The sequence below is a fragment of the Physeter macrocephalus genome, unplaced genomic scaffold (genome assembly GCF_002837175.3).
Source record: "Physeter macrocephalus isolate SW-GA unplaced genomic scaffold, ASM283717v5 random_1700, whole genome shotgun sequence".
In the NCBI taxonomy this organism is placed as follows: domain Eukaryota; kingdom Metazoa; phylum Chordata; class Mammalia; order Artiodactyla; family Physeteridae; genus Physeter; species Physeter macrocephalus.
In genome coordinates this window covers 1-25000 of record NW_021146858.1, presented here as the reverse complement: position 1 = coordinate 25000, position 25000 = coordinate 1, and the positions used below count along the sequence as shown (strand labels likewise).

The following is a 25000-nucleotide window of genomic DNA, read 5'->3' as shown; positions in this document are numbered from 1 at the left end:
CCCCCATTTTTCAGAGACCAAGGCCCACAGGATGGAAATAACATGTCTCAAGTCACCAACTAGACGACAAGTCAGGGCTCTAAGTTCCTGCTTTGTTTTGTCAACTTACCCATTTTTCAGATATTGCTTTCTGCAAAGCCTGTAATGAGTTTTCCAGCTTGGTTTCTCCATGTGCTGAGAACTCCTCCCTGTCCCTGAGGTGTCTGCTGCTTCTGGGCGGTGGCTTTGTTGTGCAGGTGCCCCCGCCTCTCCTGCCACCAGCCCTGTCCTGCTGCACTCGGCTCACCTCCAGTCTCATCTCACTCCAGGCATCCCTCGCTGCCTCCTCTTTCTTACCTGCCATCCTTAAACTTGCTGCAAAATGTCTTCTGACCCCATGTGATAAGTGGCATTTAGAGTGTTAATCATAAGAGGTTATGAATGCTCTCAGAGAACTTCTTCAAGTGTGTGTATTTGGAGGGGTGGGGGACCAAGGGAGGGCATGGTGGGGGGAGGGTGAGTGAGCAGGATCAAGGGATAGAAGCTGGTCTTAAAGCCCCAACCCTCCCCCCTCCTGTATGAGTCACAGGGGCATGCAGTTCCCTCCTTTTGGTCCCCTTGACTATCCCAGGTGCCAAAGACCTCAGCCAGGGCTGGGCTTGGCAATAAGAGTGCAGAGGAATTTCTTGGGTGTTTACGAATCATCAGACGTTACAGAGTAACACCAGGCAAGCTATACCTCTGCTCTCAGAAGCCTTTAATATACCTCTGTCAAGTCCGGTTCCCCATTTGCTCTTAAGAAGTTCCCAACTCCCAAGCAGGGCTGGAGGTGCATTGACCAGAAGATCTCTCCCGTCGTCCCTAGAGGGTGGGGAAAGATTCCCCCGGCCACCAGCCCTGAGGAGGGACTACTGAGTCACAGGAGTAGAGTAGGGGGGCCTTTAATAATCACTGTAATCCCTCTTAACTTAGAGCGGACTGAGAAATTGCCCATGGGTTCCATTAAAAATGTGGTCAGTGAACCTATCGAAGGACACGAAGACTACCACATGATGGTAAGTAGCCGGCGTGGCCTGGCCCTCACTAGACTCCTGCTCCTCCAACAGGGGATGGATTTTTCACTGAGGAGAGCACTCAGTGTTGAGAAGACGCACAGGTTTAAGACCCTCACGTTGTCTTCCCATTCTTAGAACTTAATCCGTGACCTAGTCCTAGTCCTCGTTCTGTTTATTTTGCAAACCGCACCCCGCCCCCAGCAGTTTAAAGGGGATACACTTTATCTCTGTTGCATCTCTCATTATCTGTAATGTTTTGTTTTTAGACCAGGAAAATAAATATAAAGAGGAGGTTAATGGCTTGTGGGTCTTCATTTTAAGCTTTGTCTTGCGTATGAAACAAAACTTCCCACCAGGCTGCCCCTTTCTGAGGTGATGTTGCTTATCCCAGGGGGCAGCCATCGAGTGGCCGAGGACCCTGTGGGGAGGGTGGAGTCCGTGAGCTGGTTAAGCATGGAGCTCTGCTCTAAAGAGAGCGGCTGCTCTTTCCCAGACGGCATGTCTGGAGGTATTCTCCAGGTCTGCAGAACAGAGCAAGAGTTCCGTGACGAGCCTCCCTGAGCAGCTTAGGCAGACACCTTCTGTCTTCCCAGCACTGTTGAAGGGACTGCTTTAAAAATGAAGTTCAGCCACCTTGCTCCGAAGTTGCTGTGCCAGGGACCTGACCTGAGCAGTGATAGGGTGCGGGCCGGGCTGCCTCCCTTGCTCGGCCTGAGGAGGTGACAGTGATGTAGCCACGTGGTCGGCGGCCCAGCCCAGGGAGGAGCAGGAGCTGGCGGTCTGACCTGCAGGCTGGCCTACAAAGTTCACGGCAGACGGGGGTGTTGGGAGATCTGGGAAAAGGGGGTCTCGAGGCGTGGCAGTTCTCTCTGGGAAGATGACAGGTCCCCTGGCCCTAGGAAGTCAGCCAGTCGTGTCCCCTCTGCTGCCCTGTCGGGGTCTGTCAGCTCAGGGGCGGCGTCAGGCCGTGGCTGGCAGTGCAGCCCTGGGTGCACAGCTCATGGATGTCCTCCGGGCAGTGGCGACGACGACACGGGCTCCTTTCAGGCCCTCGGGCGGCCCTTCTGCCACTAGTCTCTGTAGTCTTTAAAGGATTGCAGGTGATTTGTTTTGCCTGCTCAGTGATTTTTTTTTCTGTTTTAAAAGTTGGATTTTAATATTTTCACCTGGGCCCCTTCACTCCCTTTCGAAACATCTGTCTCACCAGTTTGACCTGGTAGGGTTTGCAGTCCCAGTTTTCAGACAGCCTGGGAAGAAGGATTTCAAACAAGTAGAGTGGACCGTTTTGGACATGTTTTAAGGAGATGGTGTGGACAGCTAATGCCTTTGTATTTAGTTTAAATGCTTTTTTCTCTCTGGAGTCATTGCTGGCAGAGGTGGGTTCTAATCGCCCCCTTTCTTTTCTAAATGCCATTAAGTAGCACCTTGGCCTTTGTCTTAATCAAAGTGTTTATTTCCCTCTTTGCAGATGCCACTTCACTAGCTAGCTTCACAGGTCACCTTAGAAAAGGGGGGAATGTCACCTTAGAGAAATGTTTAAAAGCACAGAAAAGGACCGAGAGTACTATAACAAACCCATATATCCATCACCAAGAAATGACTATTGTAAATATTTTGTAACTTGTTTTCAATCTTGCTTTAAATAAAAGAAAATATACCAACAGTGAATATGTCCCCATTGTCTTCCCCTCCCCCCATTGCCATCATCATGATTTATCATGTGGATCCTTCCCATCTCTCTGTGCATTTATTTTCACGTATATCCATGACCAAGATACAGTATTGTTTTGTGTTTTTTCAGTTTTCATAAATGGTATCATGGTATGTATCGTTCTGCAACTTGCTTTTTTTTGGTTCAACATTACGATCTGTCTGTATTAACTCTAGATCCAGTTCATACCTTTTAAAAGTAAATCCAGTATTTATACGAGTAGGTCACTTTTAATTTTGCGTTCTCTTACTGATGGATATGTAGGTTGTTTCCAGGTTTTTATCATTTCTGACAATGCTGCTTTGAACACTCATGTCTGTTTCCTCCTGCATGTGTGACAGTTTCCCTAGGGCAGTGGTTCTCAAACTGGTCTCTGGATCAGCAGTATTACATCACCTGGGAACTTGTTAGAAATGCAGATCCTCAGGCCCCGCCCCACCTCTCCGGAACTAGGAACTTTAAGGGCTGGAGCCCACCAGTCTGTTCTAACAAGCCCCCAGCTGGCTCTGCTGCACGTGCGAGTTTGGGAACCACCGCTTTAGGATCGGCTATGCCTAACTCTCCCACCTTTTTATGTTTTATTTATCCATTTATTTTTGACAGGAGAATGCTCCCCACGTGCACAGTTTTTTTTCCCCTTCCCTTTTTTATTAATTCACTTCTCAGCCCTCCCCGTGTTTGTTGTGCTGCCTGCTCAGTCTCCCGACCTCTGAAGTATCGCTTGGTTTTCCTTTTTCCCTTCCAGGCGTTTCAGTTGGGCCCCACGGAAGCCTCTTACTACTGGGTGTACTGGGTTCCAACTCAATATGTGGATGCAATCAAAGACACTGTGCTGGGGAAATGGCAGTATTTTTGAAAGCACTTTCACCTCTGGCCCAGGAGACTGACCCAAAGTGAAGGACATTGCTGGGAGAGGCCTGCAGCATCCCTGGATTTCAGAGTTCTGGAACTTTGTTCAAAAAAAATCTATATCCAATCTAAGGTGATGTGGTGACTGAAGCCAGAGGTGATGTACTTTCACCATTAGCTTAATTTTAACTTAAAATCACCAGTTCCCTTTCTTGCAGTCAGCTTCATACCATTTTTAAAAGTCAATATGGTGGAAATCAATAAATCTGAATTCTGAACATGTTGTGTGGAATACTCTTAAGTGTGTTTGAGAGTAGATCTACCAATTTTGTTTAGAAAGCAATGATTGAAAGCTTTCTGGTTTCTTTCTTTCTTTCTTTCTTTCTTTCTTTTAAGTGATTTCACCTGAAATATTTTCATGAATCTTTGGTTGGAAACATTTGGACTGCGTTGTGATGAGTTGGGGTGGGTTTTTCCCTCTCTTATATGAAATTGTATGCAGAATGTGGGGTTAGTAAGCCATATTTCTCTGTCCATTGATTCAGAATGAATTCTTTCCCTTTTCATTTTCCCACTTCCTAGATTGGAATTTATGTTTTACCAAGCCAGAGATGTCAGTTCCTCCTTTTGTACCTCATGACCACGTCCTTTCCCGGCTTCCCTCCTGCCGCGCTGCTGCTCGGGAACACTAGGCGGGGGAGGAAGCGCTGGGGGTCTGGTCGGGGTCGCTCACACTGGCCGTGGTGACTGGAACAGCAGAGTGTGTCGCAGTGACTCCTGTCTGAACGTCTTGCCCTCTGGGCCCTGATCTCTGGGGAGATCCGCTGCTGCTTTGATGGTTGTCTGCAGCCCTCACTGATTCGGCTTTGAGGCCCAGCCTGGCGCAGCTGTGCCTGGGTATGCCGACAAAGACCTCCTTGAGAGGAGCCAGGTGGAAGCCAGTTATACAGCCCTACAGCCACAGACCCAGATCCTTCTTTCCTTAGAAGTTTCGAGAAATTCTTCAGCGGTCCAGTGATTCTTTCAGTTAGGCGTCTCCGTTGGGGCCTTTTGCTCATGCGTTATGTTCAAGTGTCCTTGGTCCCAGGTTCAGAGATGCTGCCTTTCTCAAAGAAGAAGACATCTGACCTAGTGGGTTGGCCGACGCGTTTAAACATCGAAAATGGGATAAATGGCTTTTGTGATTAGCTCTCCCTCTTCTGGTTTTAGCCCTTGTGTTCTTTGTCCACGTGAAGTTCTGTTGTCGCCCGATGGCTTGGTTGACTCTGGAACGAGGGACGGTCTCTTGGTGAATGATACCCTTTGTGCTGTTCGCTGTTGCTCTGCTGCTGTCTTTGCAGTTCTCGTCTCACTGGTGCAGGCCCTCATAGTAAGGTTTGGCAAGAGATGTTCCAAACTTCACATTTTGGATTCTAGACTGTTGCCCCTCATTCTGTGAAATGTATTAGCATGTGTTCGCCTGAGATGACTGTTCCCTGTTAGCCAGTTTATGGTGATATTCTACGCCCTTCCCTTCTAAGCTGTAGTTCAGGAATCCAGCCCATCCAGACAGACTCTTGCTTTTCGTGGTGTAGGCAATGCCAAGTTATGCATCTGGGCAGGAAAACCTACTCTTGCTTTTGTGGGGGGCATAAGTGTGTATGGGAAGTGTGTAGTGTTCAGGAAACTGCCTGTTTTTCATCCTTGAAAAAGGAGCAGTGACCGTAGCTTTTCTGTCCTCGTTGGCCCGCAGCTCCTGGAGAAAAGAGTGCTGCTTTGCTACTTGCTGAAGCCTCCCTCTGCAGTTGACAGGCCTACAGAGGAAGCGGTCACGTAGCAAGACGAGCGTCACCTCAGTTTGAATACTGCCCTTTCTGTTGGCCGGCGTCCCTGTCCCAGAGGCTTGTCCTGACAGTGTCACACGCCTGCTTTTGGTCTCTTGAAGCACGCGTCTCCGTCCCCAGACTGGCCGCGTGGGGCTGCTCTCTGAGGCCCTTCCCGCCAGGTCTCCTCACTTGCCCCACTCGTGCGGCTGCCCGTGCCACCTGACGCCCCTCCCTCCCGGCGACGGCGTGTGTCCCGTCCGGCTCCCTGCTCCCCGAGGGCCAAACCGCCTCTCGCTCAGGCTGGTGTCATCTCAAGACAGGACCAAAGCCTGTGTGAGCCTTTTTATTTTAAGTAAAATGGTGCTTTTTTCCTTACTTGGAGATATATAAATAATGTAAATGACATCTTTTCATATGGACCTGTCTGAGTGTTGCTTTACAGAGCTCACTAAATCTGCTGGAACCATCTTGGGCTCTGGCTCCCGACTCCGTGGAGACCTTGCTGGAGGGCCCGGAGAGCCGAGGGGGCGGCCCCAGGAGCCGCTGGGAGGAGTGTTGGGTGTGGAGCCGGGCCTGGGTCCCGGCGGTGCTCACTAGCTTGTCACTGGGCCCCGTGAGTGGTCGCTTCATCATCATCTTACGGGCCAGAACGTACTGACTAAACCTGTGTTAGCAAACTGAGACTCTTTGCCCTTCGGTAGCCTCCCGGTGTTCATTTTCCCCTCAGGATGCTTTCTGGGCAGAGCCCTGGCTGTGGTCCCCTCGCCGCGGTCCCCCTGCAGGGCTCGCTCGCTCGCAGGCAGCCTGCCTTTCCTTCCCTCCCTGAGGCGACTTGGCAGGATAGTGACGAGCTGGTCCCTGCGCGGCCTGGCCCCTCAACTCTGTTCCAGTCAGTCCGATCAGAAAATGTAGAAAGACAGTCCCGACACGTGCTGGAACTCTTTGGTATTAAGTATGTTAATCGATGACGGGCCTTTTGCAAGTAGCATTAGCTCTTTTTAAATGAAGTCGAACTGAACTAAGGATGCACTTTCTCCAGAGTTGCTGCTCTAGATTACAAGGGCCAAGGAGACTCACTTTGCCACGTCTCTGAAAAGTTGCCGTATTTCAGCCGGAAGGGGCTGCCTTTCTTCTTACTCTCACTCTAACCACGTGCCTGGAGGAGCGGTCCTGGGCTCCCGCACTTGGCCCGCCCTCTTTGCCAGGGGCAGGGAAGGGCGTGGGATGGACCCCGGGTGCCAAGGGCCACGCGAGGTCGGCTTGCTTTCCACCGCATCCTCTGAGGGACGCCTCTTTCTCTCCTTGCCTCTGCTCATGCCTGTTGTCTTGGGAAAAGATGGTCCCTTTGTCTTAAGGCTTTGTGAAAAAGTCATCTCCAGTTAGGACTGGCCCGTTTCCTTCTTAGAGGGGCCTGGTGGCCTTTCTGAAGTTACAGGCGGTCAGGAGCCCTCCAAAGCGCACGACATCTGGCAAATTTACCTGCCAGGCTGGGTGGTTCTACTGCTTTCTGAATTTCTAAGAATCTCTTTCTTTCTTAACTAGTTCTGCAGAATTATTTGACGATATATATAAGTACCATGTTTTCCTTGCGGTGTACGCTCTGTTCTGGTTTTTGTTTTTAATCAAATGCCTGTTTGGGAGGAGATGAACGTATTTAGTCTTATTAGATTTGCGCTGCTGGATTTTTTTTTTAAGTGTAACCTTGACTAGCTGTCGTATTGTTTATCCTGTAAGATTAGTCTATCAATTAAAGTTTGATAATTAATTGCGTCTCCTTTTCCTTCCAATTCTTCACGCGCCTAATCTGTACTGGGGATTGACCAACATTTGGAACTGAGCCCAGAGCCATTTTTGGCCAGCTCTGGTATACCGTGTTACCGTCTTACTTATTTGGCGTATAAGTATATCCAAGTTTGTTCCTGCTGAAAATAGTTGATAAAGGGGTTTGATTTGTTTTACACTGTGTTAGTCAAACTACCACCTCGGCAGTCAGCCACGTCCCTGTTAGGGCTGTTCTCCTTGGCCCGGCCCCCAGGTGTTGGAGGGGAAGCTGCCTCCGAGCCCTTACGCCTCCCGCCTAGCGCCTCGTGTGACTTCACTCTTCGAGGACATGTTTGGTGAAACACTGAGGTGGAGCTGCAGCTCTAGCCTCAAGCTACAAAGACCCAGGAGGAGGGAGGGAGATCTGTTACCAAAAATGGGACAAAAGCAGAATCCTTGGCACAAAGAGTGACTAGTTTGTCAGAACTGGTTTTGACCCAGCATCACTCCCACTGGAACCCTCTTTTCTCTTCCCCTTGCGTTGTAAATATTCCTGAAGGTTCTGGTCTCACTGCCCCTTCCTGGCTCTTTTCCAATACCTCATAATCCTGAAACAACACTATTAGATTCTTAAGCCTCTGACTGTTATATGGGAGGGAGGGATGGGTGGGGATCTGCTACATGCGGTTCGTTGCCTGCTGCCCACCTAGGGAATCTTCGGTCTGCACAGAGGGTACTTCTGGATTCTATCCCAGTTCTGAACTGTTATTGCAGGCACCTTAAAACGAGTAGGATGATTGACCCTCCTAAGATGGAGAATGAGATCAACTCCAGTCTGAATTTCTTACCATATTTGGGGGGTGAGATATCTTGGCATTTTCTCAACTGTGGGTAGCTAACAGAACACTTTCTACAACAGGACCCCACAGAACAGACTGTCATTAGGGTAGGAGGCAAGGACTTCTTCCTGCTTTTTCTCGAGCAGTCTGTCTAGCCCATGCCGGCTGTAGGAAGTTGACGTGCTTTCCACCCTGGAGGCCTGTGCCAACACCACCCGGCTGCTTCCAGCTGGGATTAACCTCTGGCTTTTCCAGTTCATCAAGGCTATTTTTGTTCTGAAGCCTTGTTAGCCTATCTTATTCTACTGATAGAACCTTTCCTACTCTTCACCGCATTTTATAACTCCTAGCTTTCAAGTTGCTTCTATTTTTACCACTTTCCTCCATATCTAATTTCAGTCCCTTGCTGTCTTCCCTTTTTCGTTTTGGAAGTTTTCAAACCTACAGAAAGTTGAAAAATGCTAGTGACCACCTCATGCTTTCGCCTGGGTTCATCAGTTGTTAAAATATTAACTCCATTTGCTTTCTCTCACATACTTTATTTTGCTGAAGCATTTGACAGGCGTGCAGACATCATGACACTTCACCTGTCGATATTTGAGCAGCATCTCTGAAGAATAAGGCCATTGTTATACCTAAGTATGACACGGTTACCTCACCTAAGAAAACTAACATCAATTCAGCAATATCATCTAATATACGGATGATATGATATTAGTAATATCATCTAATATATCTTCTAGAACTGTTCTTTCCAATCAATAATCCTTACGTTTTTGAGTCCTTCTCCCAAGTCTTGTATTTTTTTTTAAATACCCTTTTAACTTTTCTGTTGTTGCTAGTCCTGGCTTTTCTCTCTCACTTTAAAGTAATCTCCTCCCATATGTTTTTAATCTTAATTTCACAGTGACCCCTACACTCTTTTGCTTTCCGTCGTGAGTCTTGTACTGTTTGTTACTGCAGCTTCTGGAGCTGGGGTTCAGGAGGAGGTTGTCAGGGAACTCGCGCCCCCGCTGGGTAGAGTCCCCTTGTCCTCTGATCACTCTGGCTTCCCTCCCGCATCTAAGTCTGAGATTTAAGGACTCCGGGTGTCCGTGACTGAGGACTCTTGGTTATTGGTGACAAACCCAATTCACATGAATTACGCAAGAGGATTTGGCTGATGTAACCAGAAAATCCGGAGTGTCAGACCTAGGCCTATGCAGGCGCTTAAGTCTCATCAGACGCCTGACCCTCCAACTCCTGGCTCTGCTTTGTTCGCTCTTGACTTAGCTTCTACCAGACTTGCAACCCCAGGGGAAAGAGAATTGTTTTCTTCCGCAAGAATTCCAGAGTAGAAATACCAGACAGGGCTCTTAGTGGCTTGCTACTCTGCCCTCCGCAAACACACAAACATAATAACCTTAGCGTCCGAGACGTGTTAGTTGACTTCCATTCATTGTGAGTCTGGGGCTTTCAGGTGAATACTGCAGACTGTAGAAAACAGCAGCTGTGGCAGACCACCCAGCAGGGTTTGGACCTTTTGCTCTGTGCCAGGTAAATCACTTGGAAAGGACCTTCTTTAGGGCTCCAGCCTTGGCGAAGAGTGGGTTCCTCTTCTGGACCCTCTCTCCACAGGGGACTTGCTCTTAAACACTCTGCCTACAAGTCCCATAACATCAGCTCCTTCACTGAGTCTGTCCATTGGCAGGCAGTGGGTCAGATTACGCACACGCGTTACATTGTCACCACTCCACCCCGTCTCTCTTGTCAGCCCCACTTTACCCATTGGAGGAAACTTAAGCTTAGAGAAGTGACTTAGCCAAGGTCATATGCCTGTCAGTGACCAGGGCTGTGATTCAGAGCCCAGATTTGCCTGATCCAGAGTCTGTGCACATGCTTGTGATATTGTTGGGAACTTAGGAAAGAACTTGGCTACTTCTTGTTTTGCTTTCATAGTTTTTCTTCTTTTCTCTCCCCAGTTTAATGTCTTAAGGGCACCAACTTGTGTTTGTGACTTGTTTTTTAAACTTCGAACCTTGACATTTATTGCTTGGCTACCATTTAAAAAACTAAGACAGTAAGTAATACATGCACTTGATAGAGAAATTTCAAGGGGTAAGTCTCACACAGTTCTCCTAGCTTCTCCACCCCAGCTCTTCTGAAAGAAGTAGAATTCACTTTAGGCTTAAGCACTAAGAGGCCATCTCATGAGTGGAGGGTCAGTCATTCCCACATAAATCCCTTATCAGAGGGAGAGGGGATCCGCAGTGGGAACTTCGCAGTAGGAGGGAACAGGCCCAGGGGAAGCATCTCACAAACACTCTGACTCCAGCCAGGAGTTTTTCTTGAGATCTGGCTCATTATCTGTCATCTGCTTGGGTATCCCACAAATAAATCCATCATCCCAAACTGAAATTATATCCCTCTTCTTTTTTTTTTTTTTTTTTTCCAACTTTTTGGCTGTGCCACGTGGCATGCAGGATCTTAGTTTCCCGACCAGGTAATCGAACCCACTCCCCCTGCAGTGAAAGCCTGAAGTCTTAGCCCCCGGACCGCCATGGAAGTCCCTGTCTCCCTCTTCAGTCTGACCCTCCTCTATTCCCTGTTTCAGACAGCAACTCACGCGGCACCAGTAGCCACGCCATAAGCTTGAGAGATACCCTAGACTTAACTTCCTCCGTCATCTGACCAAGTACTGCTATTTTTATTCCCAGAATATTTTTGCAATCCATCTCTCTTTATCCCATCCTCCAAATCTGCCTCTTTCTCTCGGGTTCTTCTAGTAACCAGCAAACTCATCCCCCTCAGTCCACCCTTTGCCGCTAACCGCTGAGCTCAAGTATAGCTGACTGTGTCTTCCCTGCGGAAAATCCTGCACCCACTGCCAACAAGTTCCTTACCAGACAGTAGGGCCCTCCTTCGTGACCCGATCCTGGCCACAGCTTGAACCACAGGTCACCCCGCCCATGAGTTCACGCTCCAGCCATATCCCTGTCTGAACAAATGACATCTGTGCACACGGGGCGCTTCCATGTCTCCTGCCCTTGCCACGGGGCTGACCCTGGCAGAGCCTTAGAAACTCTGCTCAGGCTTCACTGCCTGGGAATGCCTTTCCCAAGCCTCACTCCTCAGCTTCTGCTGAACTACTCTGTTTTCACAGATTTTTTAATACTTCTGTTTATTACACAAAACATGGTATTTATAATTTAGAAAATACTGATTAGTGAAAATAAGCCAATGTTATTTCTGCCACGTGGTGGTAATCTAACATTTTGGTATGTGTTTTATGGAAATGGAATCATGCTGCTTATAGTCTCTTTTCACTTAAAACACCAATCTTTCACCGTGTAAAATTATTTCTATTTAACCAATCCCATATCGTTGGATATCCAGTTGTATGCCATCAGTATACTTTTTGTTACATGTATCATGTTGAATTTTCTCTTTGACAAATTTCAAACAGGATAGTTGACAGTAGTACAGTGAACGCCCATATACATGCATATACCTGTCAGCTAGGCACCATTTGTTAACAGTTTTGCTACTGGTTTTTTTTTTCCTGAACCATTTGAAAGTCAGCTGCAGACATCTTGATGCTTCAAGATGTATTTATGCATCTCCTGAGAATAAGGTTCGTTTACGACATAATACTGATTATATCTAAGAAATTTAACACTTGTCTTATCACCTACGTAGAGTCCAATTGTCCTCAAAATGTCTTTTAAGTTTTTTTTCCCCAAACCTTTCAAGCTTCACAATTCCCATGAAGTTGATGTGTCTCTGGTCTCCTTTAATTTAGTTACCCTGCCCTTTTTGTCCCACATCATTGTTTTTCTTTTTAAAGTCCCACCTTCTGGATTTGTTTCCTCACGATCAGTTTTATCAGCACCAGAGGTGACATGTCCTCAGTTCATCACGTCAGGTATTGGTGATGCTGAATGTGAAACATCATGTGGATTTTAACTGTCTCCCTTATTAGATGGTGAGCTACCTAAGAGCAGAGACAATCTTTATCCTTGTGTCCCAAGGCCCTGCCTCGGGGAGTGCGCCGCACGTGGTGAGCACATCGTTGTTTCACTGGGTACGTGAGTGCACTGGCTGTTTGGGAGACATAGAAGAGCGACGGGGCCACACGCAGGTCATGACAGGCCTCCCAGCCACCCTCTCACAAAGGGCCCTGCCTGCAGCAGACACACGGATCCTCGAAGGCACTCGTGGGAGACGATTAAAACCTATGCACACAATCCCATTTATTCCAATTCACGCACTTTGGAATGCTACATTTGGCCAGTTTGCTGCCTATGTATAGTGGCACACAGGTCTCTGAGAACTTTCCAGCAAGTTTTTAGACCAGAAAGGCCTCTGCTGTTGTTTGAACACCCAGATCTTTAATAGCATCATCAGTGAGTAACGTGTGTGATTCAGTGAGCTTTTTTTTCCCTCATTCTGGCTCCTTCGGGACTTAGAACAGCTACAGAATGATGTGAATGGGCCGTTTCACTGCAGGTGTATGGTTAAGAGGTTAGCAAGCAGTCACTTTAGTGGCAGTACTGCTGGACTTCATGATCTGAGGCAGCAGTAAACACAGATGCAATTTTTGGTAAAATGTGCAGCTGCCATGGAGGTTAAAAAAATAGTGAGAAGGAAGGACATTTACCCCAGATGTAAAATTACGGTACGTTCCCATCAAGGGAGTCTCGTGCAGCCTGTTTTGTTGCCTGTTGGACCTCTAGTGCCTAATAAGCGCTCAAACTATTTGTGGAATAAATGCAGTTGTGAAAAAGAATGAGGCAGTGCCTTACGCTCCAATTTGGCAGTTTTCCAAGAATACCTTGTTAAGTATCAATATTTAAAAAAAAATGCAGTGTAACAATGAATGCTTCCTATTACCGAAAAAGGCCGGAAATATGGCTGCCTGACCTTGTCTATAGTAATTCTAGAGTGACACAGAAGGAACTGGCAACACTGGGTACCTCCAGGAGAAGCAGGTGGGAGTGTGGCCTGAACCCCAGACCAGACTGCAGAATCTTGCCATGTCATCCCTCAGCCATGAAGCTTCTCTGCCGGCTGAGGGTCACTCAGCCAGTCCCTCCACCTCTGTAACGCTACTTCCCACTTAACTACAAGACCTTGGTCTCCTCCCTCCTACAAACTAGAAGTTTCGGGAAAAGTAGAGAAGTATTTTATGGTAGGTCTCTCAAGTTAAATCTCATCAAGAGCTAGGCAATTGCCTACGTTAATTCCAAAGACCTAACGCAGTGCTAGGAATAAAAGGCGCACAAGTTAATACTTAACTGATATATGACAGACAGACACAATGTCAAAGTAATCTTCTAGGAGGAACGAGAACCTTTTATCCTCCAAAATTACTAAATTCCATTAATTCAGAAATGGATCCTTAGGGATGAAAAATTAGTCCCACGCTGGTGTCAGCTGATACATGGAATAATCAGTAAACTAATGGAGGCACAAACATATTTGAGGCGTTTTTGAGGCAAAATGTTTTTTATCACTAATTCATTCCTCATGCTGAAGGTGATGGGAGAGCAACTTGTTTCAAGTACCCTGCTGGAAAAGTCATATTTTTGATATGCATGAATACCAATGACAAATCGGACAAATCTCTAAAAATGCTAAGCAATGTCAATATAAAGACAGCAACTATAGAGGTGTAATTAAAAAACTGAAGGCAGAAACATGTTGGTTTTATAGATTTATTTTCAACAGGCAAAAACACTTAAGACAATTTAAGTACAAGTGTAAACAGAATTACTCTGTCAAAGTCAGCAATGATGCAGAGATGCGTTCACACTTCAGACACTCGCCAGCATCTTCTGAGTCTTCTCAGTGAAGAAAAGGGGTCTGGCAAAAGACAAGTTCAGTGTTTCTCTCTGGTGCTACTGACTTTAAGTGATAATCTCTGAGGTGCTAAATCCAGGGTAACTAAAGTTATAGACTCTAATAAAATGTTTTGTTTTAAAAGTCTGATCACTTGATTATTCTACAGCCTAAAGAACAATAGCTAATATTTATCACGAGGCTTCTTTACATCAAGCATTGTATTAAGTCATTTACACACACTATTCAATTTTACCTTCACAGAAGCCCCAGGTAGGTCCTATCATTATCCCCATTTTACATATGAGGAAACTGAGGCTTACAGAGGCTATGCAGCCTGCCCAAGACCACAGGCTTACAGAATGTTGCAGAGCTGAGAATAAACTCGGGTGTCTGACGCCAGAGTCCGTCCTCTTACCCACGAGGCCTCTCCTGCCTAATCAAGAGCCAGGCCATCTCAGCTTCCTAGACAGTTACCCTTGGGTGGGTAACTGAGGGAGGCAGAGGTCTCTGCTTCTGGGTCGCCTTGCTCAGTTTTTTGTACAAGGCTGCTTTTACGAGGAGGGCTGACAACCAGTAAGAGAGTCCTGTCCGGGAGGGAACTGCTGTCAACACCTCTGGAGGAGAAAGATGATCACTAGGGCTGGCCTCCTTGGAGTGGCAGATAACCAGAAGGTGCCTGCATTTTATAACCAGTGAAAATCTGTCAAGCACTTCCATTTTTCCATTTCTTCCCAAGTCTTTCTTTATTGAAGAACCACAGAGAGATTAATTCTATGGGAGAACATAATTCCATAAATCAAATTATTTACCTGATATTTTATTCATATACGTCCTTCTTATCTGCAATGTAATCTACAATTTCTTGTGGGCACATTAACTTCTCCGCATCTATATCAGGAATTTCAAACCCTGAAAGTAAAATGTGCAACAATGCGTGAGTGTAGGAAATGCCAGTCCTTTAGAACTGAAAGTATCTAAAACTTCAGCAATACCCAGAAGTACATCAAAAATTTCCAGCAACCCTGAATCCCATTTAAGTTGTGAGCCTGTTATGTTTCCAGGCAACATATTTTTTTAGATATAATTCACATATTAGAAAATTCCCCCATTTAAAGTGCAAAATCCAGTGGTTTTTAGTGTATGCACAAGGTTGTGCATCATCACCATCATCTAATTCTAGAACATTTTCATTACCCCCAAAAGAAACCCTGTAGCCCTAACCGATACCATCCCTCCAGTCAGCATACTTTCTGAGGAACTGTAATTAAGTTCTGCTCTGTAGGAAGGCACAGAAGTCCCTTGGCTTCCACTCAGGCAATTCACCCCCAAAATGAGCCGTGGAGCCTTGTAAAGGTCTCATTCGCACAACTAACCGTCCCAGACGAGGGTAAGTTGGAGTGTGCATGGGAGGCACTGCAGGAAACCAAAGCATGCGTGCGTGTACGAGTCTGTGCACGCACACGCCCTATCCTTGGCACACCCAACACTTCTCTAGACGTTTAGGCCTAGCTCATCGGGGAGGTGGGGAGGAGGGACACGGTGCACCAACGTGTCATCAGCTTCTCCACAGGTGAGGCTATGCCCTCATCTTGGAGACCCACCTCAAGAATCTCCGTGCCACACTCCCCCATGCCTCTTCTGGTCGCTCAGCCCTTGGTATTACACCGGGCACTCTGCGGACCTGCAGTAAGTGCTCTCCAAGTGAGGGCACTGTCCCCAATAATCACTTCCCCCAACAGTAAGCAGGAGTGGGGGAGGGGTGGGCAGGACTGTTGCAAACCCCAATCAGGCTCCCAGCATTTCTCTGCATTTAATCCACCGAAATCAAGAGCCATGACAGGCAGGTCCAAGACTCAGCCCGTGTGCGTTACCAAATTCGTCTTCCATGGCCATGATAATCTCCACTTGGTCCAAACTGTCTAAGCCCAGGTCTTTCATAAAATGGGAATTTACTGAGAGCTGCAAGAAAAGAAACACCAAACGCAAAATTCAGTCTGTGAGAGCGTCTGTTTCTCAAGATAACTGAATGGTGAAATATCAATTATTATACAGAAGATTTTTTAATATAAAGAGGCCATATTTTAAACATAAAGAGCCGTAACTAACATTATACATTTAACGTGTGCCAACCCATACTTGGTGTGCTTTATATGTTAACTTACTCTACCTTATTTTGAAATGGTTAGCAATATATATAAAGCTAATCAGAATTCACTTTATATATTTTATGATGATCTCTGATCACTGTTCTGAATGACATCTGAGAGTCTGGTTTTTCTTGCTGCCTTACTGACCACTAAGACACCACACCTTAGAAGTGACATTCTGCTCCCTCAAGAATAGCACACAGTGTCTATTATCACCCTGTCTTTAATTTAGACCTCAAGATCACCAGGAAGAATTCTTCAAAAACCACATCAAAAACAAACTACCCTACCCACACCACAGATTCTGTTATTAAAGAAGGAATGTTTTAAGGTAGCACTGTGAGAAAAAATCCAAGAAGAGTTAAGTTAAAAAAGCAAGGTGCAGGGCTTCCCTGGTGGCGCAGTGGTTGAGCGTCTGCCTGCCGATGCAGGGGACATGGGTTCGTGCCACGGTCTGGGAGGATCCCACATGCCGCGGAGCGGCTGGGCCCGTGAGCCATGGCCGCTGAGCCTGCGTGTCCGGAGCCTGTGCTCCGCTACGGGAGAGGCCACAGCAGTGAGAGGCCCGCGTAATGCAAAAAAAAAAAAAAAAAAAAAAAAAGATTAAAAAAAAAAAGCAAGGTGCACAACAGTATTTACAGTGTACTACCAGTTGTTTTTTTTTTAAAAGGTTGGGAGATATAGATCACATAGTACATATAATATACATACATGTATGTATGTATGTACGTGTATATATATACATACACACACACACACACACATACATATATATATATATATATATAATATATACACACACACACACACACATATATATGCCCTTCCATATGCACTGAGAATCTCTGGAAAAATACTCAAGAAGTCACGTCAACTGGCACCTCCCAGAAGGAGAACTGGGTGCCTGGGGTGACTTTTTACTGAATGTCCTTTAAACCCTTTGGATTTTGTACCATGTGACTAAATACTCATTTAAAGAAAAAACATTTAAACCACATCAGTTACCTTTTCTGGATCAATCTTGTCATAGAGTTTCAAGACGTAAAGAACACGGTCCTTGATTCCCTCTAATGTCAAAGGGGGTGCGTCACTATACTGGCGGCACAGCGGTGTAACTCCACCTGGAACCTAGACCAAGGGAGGAGGGAAGCACTGCTGTTGAGCCTGAAATGCCTCTAAATAAAGGCACTGGCCTACAGACGTCTTTCACAAAGCTTTCATGGGGTTAGCAAACCCACCTCATCTGATTCTAACTGTGGCCATTAGGACACACGGAGGCCTCATGCTGGGTAGTGTCAGAAGCCCTAGCAGTTCAAGAGCATAAAAATGGATCTCCTTTCCCCTCAGAGCCAGGACTGGCCCCCTTCTCTCCTCTGTTCAGCCATCAGGCTTTGGACATTGGTTCCGCTCAGTAACACTGCCACTAAAGTCATCTAGGGCCTGCAGAAGAGCCTAAGGCTTCCCATGGCATCTCAAGCAGCACACTGCCTCTGTAAGGCACTGCCACCTTTAATACCCAAGTCAAAATAACTCACGCCAAGAGCTGTCAGGGTGAACTGAAAGGCAGCTCACACTGAGAACCATACACTGGAAGGGTCTAATTTGGCCCCAGCAGTAATTACACTGACTTTGGCCAAGACAAATGAAGCCACTACCAACCCAAAGAAGAGGATGATGGAGCCTGACAGGCATACATTCCAATCTATTTTCCTTCCAAGTGGGCTTGCCTTGTTGCCACCAACTAAATAATGAGCCATTCTAATCTTTGCCATGATGGAGTAGTATCTCAAATCTCTCTGATATTAGCCTACTTGGTATTCAACTAGGTGTTAGGGTCCTGACTGGATCCCTTCACCAAATGTGGAAGGGGCTCCAAGTCACACATCAGTGGACTTAAGGCCATGGGAGGTACGGTGCACAAGAGGAGAAAATGAGACAGCCATGTGGCAGTTCTCACTGCAGAAGTCCCTAATCTGAACTGGTTTGTACTCCTTCTAAAGTTGATTTTAAGTCTGCAGTTTGGAGTTCTTAGGGCATAGAAACCCACAGAAAGTGGGTTTGCCTGTTGGTGTTAAGGTCCTCCAGAGTCACAAAGGTCTATGAAAAATCATAATAAAAAACACTGCCAAATGAACCAAATCAGTATACATCTGTTTAAGAAACATTTATCTTGCTTAAAAAAAAATCAGGTATTGAAATCAGGTTTAATCAGCAAGCTAAAGAGATCAGATGAAGAGTTTTATGAACATTCTAAAGAGTATTTCTGGGTACTTTCAGAGTTTTAGAGCACTTGTTCTTTTTGGCTGAATTTATGGTCTCCTTTCCCTTCCGACTACAGCATGGGTTATGGAGACCTCTGCTCTGGGAACATCACCAGCCTACTTATCAACAATGACTAGAAGAGGCTTTCAAGCCACAAATGAAAGTAAAGAAGCAGAAAGGACTAAAGAGAAAGGGGGAGAAGACATGAGTTAATATTGGTAATGACAGAAAAGAAATCTGAGGTGGAAAGATCTAACCGAGGCCTGGTCTGTGTGCATAGCAAGAAGTGGTATGAGGTGGAATTATCGCTGGGAGAGGGTGAGAGGCAGGGGAGGCTGATGTGCACGGCACCCAAGGGAAAGGAAGAAGCTGGTGGGGCCGTGCCTGTACGCAGCTACCCAAGCGGCCCACTAGGTGTCAGCAAGGACCCCAGCAGCACTGGCAAGTGCCTACAGGGGCCAGGTGGGTACCTTGTGATTAAATGAGACCAAAGGGGACTCCACCTGGAGACCACATGCCAGTCTAAAAGGGTGGCTGCAGTGGGCTCAGCAGGAAGCAGGAAGGTGTAGCGGGTGCGAACTCAGACTCTGGAATGACAAAAGTACCCTGGCACTAGCTCTTTGTTACTAGCTGTTTGGCCTTGGGCAAGATATTTAACCTTTCTATGCCTGTTTCCTTATCTGTAAAATGGGCATAAACAACAGTACCCAAGTTCACAGGACTGTTGTTGAGGCATCAATGAGATCATGAAACAGAAAGGGCTTAGAACACTGCCTGGCACATACCTAGGAAGTGCTATTTAGGGCTATCTAGTAGGATCAGGATGACAACGGCCTGCCAGTTTGGCAGTAGTGTAGCCCCGAAGTACTCGATCTGACTCCTTCCCTCTCGATGCCCACTGCCCCGCTCTGGTCTCTTTATTGATTTTCTATCATTATGTCAGGCCATAGTACCGCCCTAAGCACTTTACATATGTCATCTCTTTTAGAGCTAATAATAACCCCATTTTACAGATGAGGAAACTGAGGAAGAAAGGTTAGGTATCTTGCCCCAGGTTTCCCAGAATGGCCTCCTGGAGGGTCTTACTGCCTCCCTTATACTGGATCTCAGCCATTTAAAAACAAAACAAAACAAAACAGGGGCTTTCCTGGTGGCGCAGTGGTTGAGAGTCCGCCTGCTGATGCAGGGGACATAGGTTCGTGCCCCGGTACGGTAAGATCCCACATGCCGCGGAGCCTGCGCGTCCGGAGCCTGTGCTCCGCAACGGGAGAGGCCACAGCAGTGAGAGGCCCGCGAACCGCAAAAAAAAAAAAAAAAAAAAAAAAAATGATATAGAATGGACAAGCACGTCTGAAAAATGTCCCCAACAGCCAACATTGCTTCTGGTGTTAATTATTCTTCCCCAAGATCTACACTTAACAATTACATGCAACAAAATCACCTCCCACAGACATCAGAGAAGGCACTATCTGCAGGGGTCCGGAGCCTGTGCTCCGCAACTGGAGAGGCCACAGCAGTGAGAGGCCCGCGAACCGCAAAAAAAAAAAAAAAAAAAATGATATAGAATGGACAAGCACTTCTGAAAAATGTCCCCAACAGCCAACATTGCTTCTGGTGTTAATTATTCTTCCCCAAGATCTACACTTAACAATTACATGCAACAAAATCACCTCCCACAGACATCAGAGAAGGCACTATCTGCAGGGAAAAAATGTCTGCCCTGTGGACTAGTAGAAGTAAACCCGACTATTAACGTCCATCTTACCTCTAACGGGGTCCATCTCTAAGGGAAACTCAGAGGAACCTAGATGGCTTTAAAGACCATCTCTGCAAACTACCCGCTGGACAGCTCTACCCAGATAGCACAGACATCTCAATCTCAGTTTGGAAATAAATTCCTTACCTGTTTCCAAAACACCTGCTCGTAGACCTCTATTCCTTCTCTACCTCCTGGGACTCTAGCCAGAAACCTCAGAGCCAACCTCCACTCTTCCCATTCCTTCACCATCACGTTTACTGGGTCACCCAGCCCAGGTGATTGGGAGGAAAGGTCTCAAACATTCCTCCAACAAATTGCATTTAATCTTTACTCCCTGTGACCTAGACAGAGAACATCCACATCCACATCCACATCCAGTGCCCTTCAATATACCTGTCTTCCCACCTCAACTCAGGTCTCTCCCTTCCACAGGCACCTAAGGGTCAACCCTAAGTAAGTGCCAGGCTCTTCCTGGCCTCTGCACATGCCATCACATCCTGCCCCGACTGCTTGAGAAACTGCTGCCTTCAAGACCATGCTGACTGGGGGTTTTAATTAAGCCCCTCTTCTTGCTTCTGCACTGTACACACACCTGTCCTCACATGTGGCAATGTCTTGCCTTTACCTACTACCTGCTTGTCTCAGCAGCCTTTGAGCTTTACCTTATGTGCCAAGCACTGTGTGGTGGGCTGGATCCAAAAAGATAAATAAGACATAACCTCTACGCTCAGAGAAGCCTATGGTCTAATGGAGAAGACCAATACAAACAGAACATATCAATTATAATAAAAATGTGGCAAGGGTATTTGTAGGCTGCTTCAATAACAAGAGTTGTCAATCAGTCCTTGAGAGGCCAGGAAGGTAGAAACACCAGACTTGCAATTAGCCAGGAAAAGGATGGGGACAGATTTTCCAAGGAGGGAAGGACAGGCCAAGAAAAGGAAACAAGGCATGAAAACGTAATGTGTAGGAAGAAATCGGTTCATGTTGCTGGAAATTAAAGGGCAAGGTGGTACACCGATATGGGCTCTGAGGCTGAAGAGGCAGGGCCTGGGGCTACAGAGCCTTGAGTAAGACAAAACAGGTTTGTCTTACTGGGGAATGCATGATGTGGGGAAAATGAATGCATGATCGCAGCCCCAAGTCCAACACCATCACGCATGACAGTCTGGTTCCAGTACCAGCAACAGTTGAGCTTTCCCTGCACAAGTGCTTCGTCTTCATCTGGGTGCTGGGCCCCACAGAACTCTCTGGAAATTCTCTGTGCTCTGGCTGCCAGACACTTTAGATTTGGGGTTCTGGGTCAAGTATAAGACTCCAAGGCCCCATTTTAGGCCACTATCCTTTTTTTCGTACCTTCTATTTTATACTGTTATATTTTTAAACCCAGGAAAGCTTCCTTAGCTCCTTTTTGGGGGGAATCAGTTAGTATATAAATGAATAACTAGTTGCTCTGGGTTGAGCATAATGGATGGATTTGAGGAGGGAAAACCTGACAGAACGGAACAGGTAGAACGAGTGAAGGTTCAGATGAGATGAATAAGGGCTGGAGGGGGGGGGTTGGGGGTGACTGGCATACAGGCAGTAACAGAAAGTGAAGAGACAGGCCAGGGAGAGTGTGTGATAAGAGATCTCTGGACCTCACCAACATTTAAGGATTTGGTAGAAAGTTCCCAACTAGGTACAAAAAGAGATGAACCAAGAGAAAATAGTGTCAGAACGGCCTAGGGAAGACAGCACAGCAGGGAATAAGCTGGCAAGGTTAACATATAGCTGCCAAGTGTCCAATGAAGACATGAACTGATGTCTTTCTTTTGTGTCCATCTCTGTATCCCTCAACAATGAACCAAGTATTTACTCTCCACTTCAAGCTGCAAAGGATATAAGGTGGCTAAATGGGAGCACTCAGTCAAAACCACTTTGTAAATATAAAGAAAATGGTTTCTCTGCTGTAAATGTAAACCAAGCAGAGGCAGTGGAACATCTCCGAGCACCCTGCTATTCAAGGCATGGTCCAAGGCCCAGCAGCAGCAGGGTCTTCTGGTAGCCCTGTGGAAATGAAGACTCTCAGGCCCCTTTCCAGAATCTATATTTTCACACAGGTGATCAGTATGCACAATCAAGTCTGAATAGCAGTGCTCTAAAAATAAGGAACATCACTTTGCCTCTTAGCCTAACACCAAAGTCGGTCTCAGGAACAAAACAGCAACTATACACACTGCTCTTTTAACTCAACTTCAAGGTGACACTTTTAACCTTTTGATTCATCGATACGACAATGCCCCCCTGAATGAATCCACTACACTGTCAGCAAATCTTGACACTGGCTGCATAAAAGAATCACTGGCAACTTTTAAAGACTGATGACCAAGCCCCACCTCTAGAGATTCTAACTGATTTGGCCAGGGCATCCTTAGTTTTTATTCTCATATCTTAGTCAAGACTGAAACCACAATTACATGAAGTCCTGGAGTTTGAAAAGGGAATGCTCAACTTAACCTTGGGAGTCTATCCTACTTTAAGACAACAGTTCTTAATCTTGAGGCGCTTCAGAATCACCTGGGGAACTTAAACAAAAAACATGTCAGTGCCTCATCCCAGAGGAGTAAATCAGATGGGGAGGGGGAGAGCCCACGAGGGATTTATTTTTCTTTCTCTTTCAAGCTACCCAGGTGACTTGACTGTGCAGCCAGGGTTGAGAAATCACTGACCTAAGGAGAGTTTCAGTCTCAAAAAGGTTTCATCAGATTAAAAAAAAAAAACAAACCTAGATACTACTTGTTTCGTATCCTTCCAAGAGACCCAGAAACAGGCAAAAGGTGCCACAGGGAGAAATCCAGGGAGAGAACTGCTGTGAAGAAGGCTGTAGGCCAGGGTGTCTTCCTCTCTGCACCCTGTCATCATTTTTTTCCTATAAAGCTATCACGGTATTTATCATTATCACTACGATTAACGGCAACCAGTACTGTGAGAGCTTACCAAGCACCGCCCTCAGTACTTTACCTGTATGATCTCCTCTAAACCTCGATGAAACTCCACAAGGTAGAAACTAGTATCCCATTTTTACGGTTCAGACTGAGGCTTAGCGAGGTTACAAGGCTTTTCCAAAGTTCCGGGGTCAGCTTTCGAACCCACGGGTGTTTGACTGGAAGGTCTGTGCTGTTGCCCGTAATCACTAGGTCACCCGGCTCCCGGCAGGGATCAACCAAGCACCGTTAGGCAGTGGGACGGAGAGCGAGCAGGCGTCCCCGGGTCACCCCCGCCAACAGCAGCCACAGTAGCTGCGGCCCCGCTGCCTGGCCCGTCCCCGCCACCCCGAGCGGGCCCGACGCCTGACCCCAGCCAAGCCCCCCCAAAGTCACCGCGAATCACCTGCGTGAGCACCGAGGCCGGATGCGGAGCCCCAGGCCTCGCCCTGGCCCCCGCGGGGAACAGGGTAGTGCAGAGTGACCGGGCCGCCGCCAGCGTGGAGAGCCGTGGCAGCGGCGCGAAGGCGGCGGGCAGTCGGCGGACACACGCGCAAAGGACACGAGCCGCCATGGCTACGCCAACCCAGGAGGCACTGCGCCGCGCCCTCCGCTCCAGTATCCTCTTGAGTTCCGCACAGGCGACGCATAGAGAGGCGCTGTCGCGAGCCGCCCGCGGTAGCGGCCCCTGGCGGCTCCTGGCTGCACTGCGCCCTGAGGGCGCGCGCTGTCCTGCCCTCCAGGTCCGGAGGCGAATGGCTGCTAGAGCCAGACCTAAAAGGGTGAAGGTGTTGTCTTTCCCTAAACACTAATCACTGACGCAAGAAAGGAACTTATTTTTGTTTAGTCTCTGAAAGTTCTGAAATACATTTATTTAAAAGTTTGATGCCGGGAATTCCCTGGCGGTCCAGTGGATAGGGCTCCGCGCTCTCACTGCCGAGGGCTCGGGTTCGATCCCTGGTCGGTAAATTAAATCCCATAAGCTGCGGGACACGGCCAAAAGAAAGAAAAGGTTTGATGCCACGATTCTTCCATAGAAGAATTAAAATTAATTTAAATTAAAATTATTAAATAATTAAATTTATTTAATAGGTCAAAACTATTAAAATTAAAATTATTTTTTAAATTATTTAATAGGTCAAAACTCAGTATAAAATAAGAATGTGAAAATATGAGTTGATGTAAATATATAACTAAGACTAATAAATGTGGGAATTACAATAAAAGCAATATACCTATTTTAAAACTTGACAATATACATAATATAGCTCACAAGAATGGGTAAGTGGGAGAAAGTTTAAGCGTGCTAATTCATTCATATTTCTCGGCAGTGAAATCCAAACATATAGGACAATGGCTCCAAACTCTGAATACTGCCTGGATGAACAATTCAACAATGCCTTCAGTTTTACTTCAGTTTCTTTTTACTTTTGTTAAATTCAAGTAAAATAAAAGGTAGTGCCTTTAATTTAAAATAGAATGCATACTATGATCCTACTGTTGTAATTTCTATTTATGTATTCATTAAAATATCCAGAATCTGTTATGTGCTAGTTGTTGAGGCTACAGCAGTGAGCAAGCCAACTGGCAGTCTATTTTCAGATTTTACATTCTAGTGGGAAAATGTACAATAAACAAACAAACAAAATACAACCCCCTACCCCCCCACGGAAAAAAAACCCTCCAGGAAGTAGTGATAAGTACAATGATGGACAATAAAACAGGGAAGGGGATAATGAGAGCTATGGGAGGCGTGTCATTTTAGCCAGGGTGGTCTCTGAAGGCCTCTCTTTGGAGGTGATACTTGAGCCAAGACTTTCATCAATCAGGGGGATGGAAAAGGAACCCCCCGGAATCACCCTGCTGTTGGTGATGCCAACCAGAGTCTCTATGGCCGTGCTAGCAGTCCACCCCAGGCTTCTGCTGCAGCCTGATTTAATCACCACCACTTCACTGCTTATTAAGCAATTGGAAGAGCAATTGTATCACCTCTTTGGAATGGTCAGTGAATAAATGGCCAAGCTCCACCTCAAGTAGCAGCCTT

General features: G+C 46.6%; 1 protein-coding gene and 1 long non-coding RNA gene across 2 annotated transcripts; one reads left to right on the top strand and one right to left on the bottom strand.

Annotated features, from left to right (window-relative positions):
- Positions 1 to 6: 6 nt before the first annotated feature.
- On the top strand, positions 7 to 3872 carry LOC114485529 (uncharacterized). Its single transcript, XR_003678942.2, has 2 exons — positions 7 to 1034; positions 3491 to 3872. It is a non-coding gene; the product is annotated as an uncharacterized lncRNA (long non-coding RNA).
- Positions 3873 to 13681: 9809 nt separating this feature from the next.
- NDUFAB1 (NADH:ubiquinone oxidoreductase subunit AB1) lies at positions 13682 to 23587 on the bottom strand. The gene is made up of 5 exons (XM_007105648.4): positions 23363 to 23587; positions 16975 to 17097; positions 15694 to 15781; positions 14632 to 14731; positions 13682 to 13843 (listed from the first exon to the last, which is right to left on the bottom strand). Exons 1-4 carry the CDS (start codon positions 23528 to 23530, stop codon positions 14640 to 14642), a joined length of 471 nt encoding a protein of 156 aa, XP_007105710.1. The 5' UTR covers positions 23531 to 23587; the 3' UTR covers positions 13682 to 13843; positions 14632 to 14639.
- Between the last annotated feature and the right edge of the window lie 1413 nt (positions 23588 to 25000).

Bases quoted from the DNA above. Each gene is read 5' to 3' on its own strand.
- NDUFAB1 (XM_007105648.4), bottom strand. From the start codon at position 23,530: ATGGCGGCTCGTGTCCTTTGCGCGTGTGTCCGCCGACTGCCCGCCGCC. The intron at 15,782-16,974 runs GTAACTGATGTG...CTTTTCTTGCAG, and splicing joins ACAAGATTGATCCAGAAAAG to CTCTCAGTAAATTCCCATTT. The intron at 14,732-15,693 runs GTAACGCACACG...TTTTACTTTCAG, and splicing joins GGCCATGGAAGACGAATTTG to GGTTTGAAATTCCTGATATA.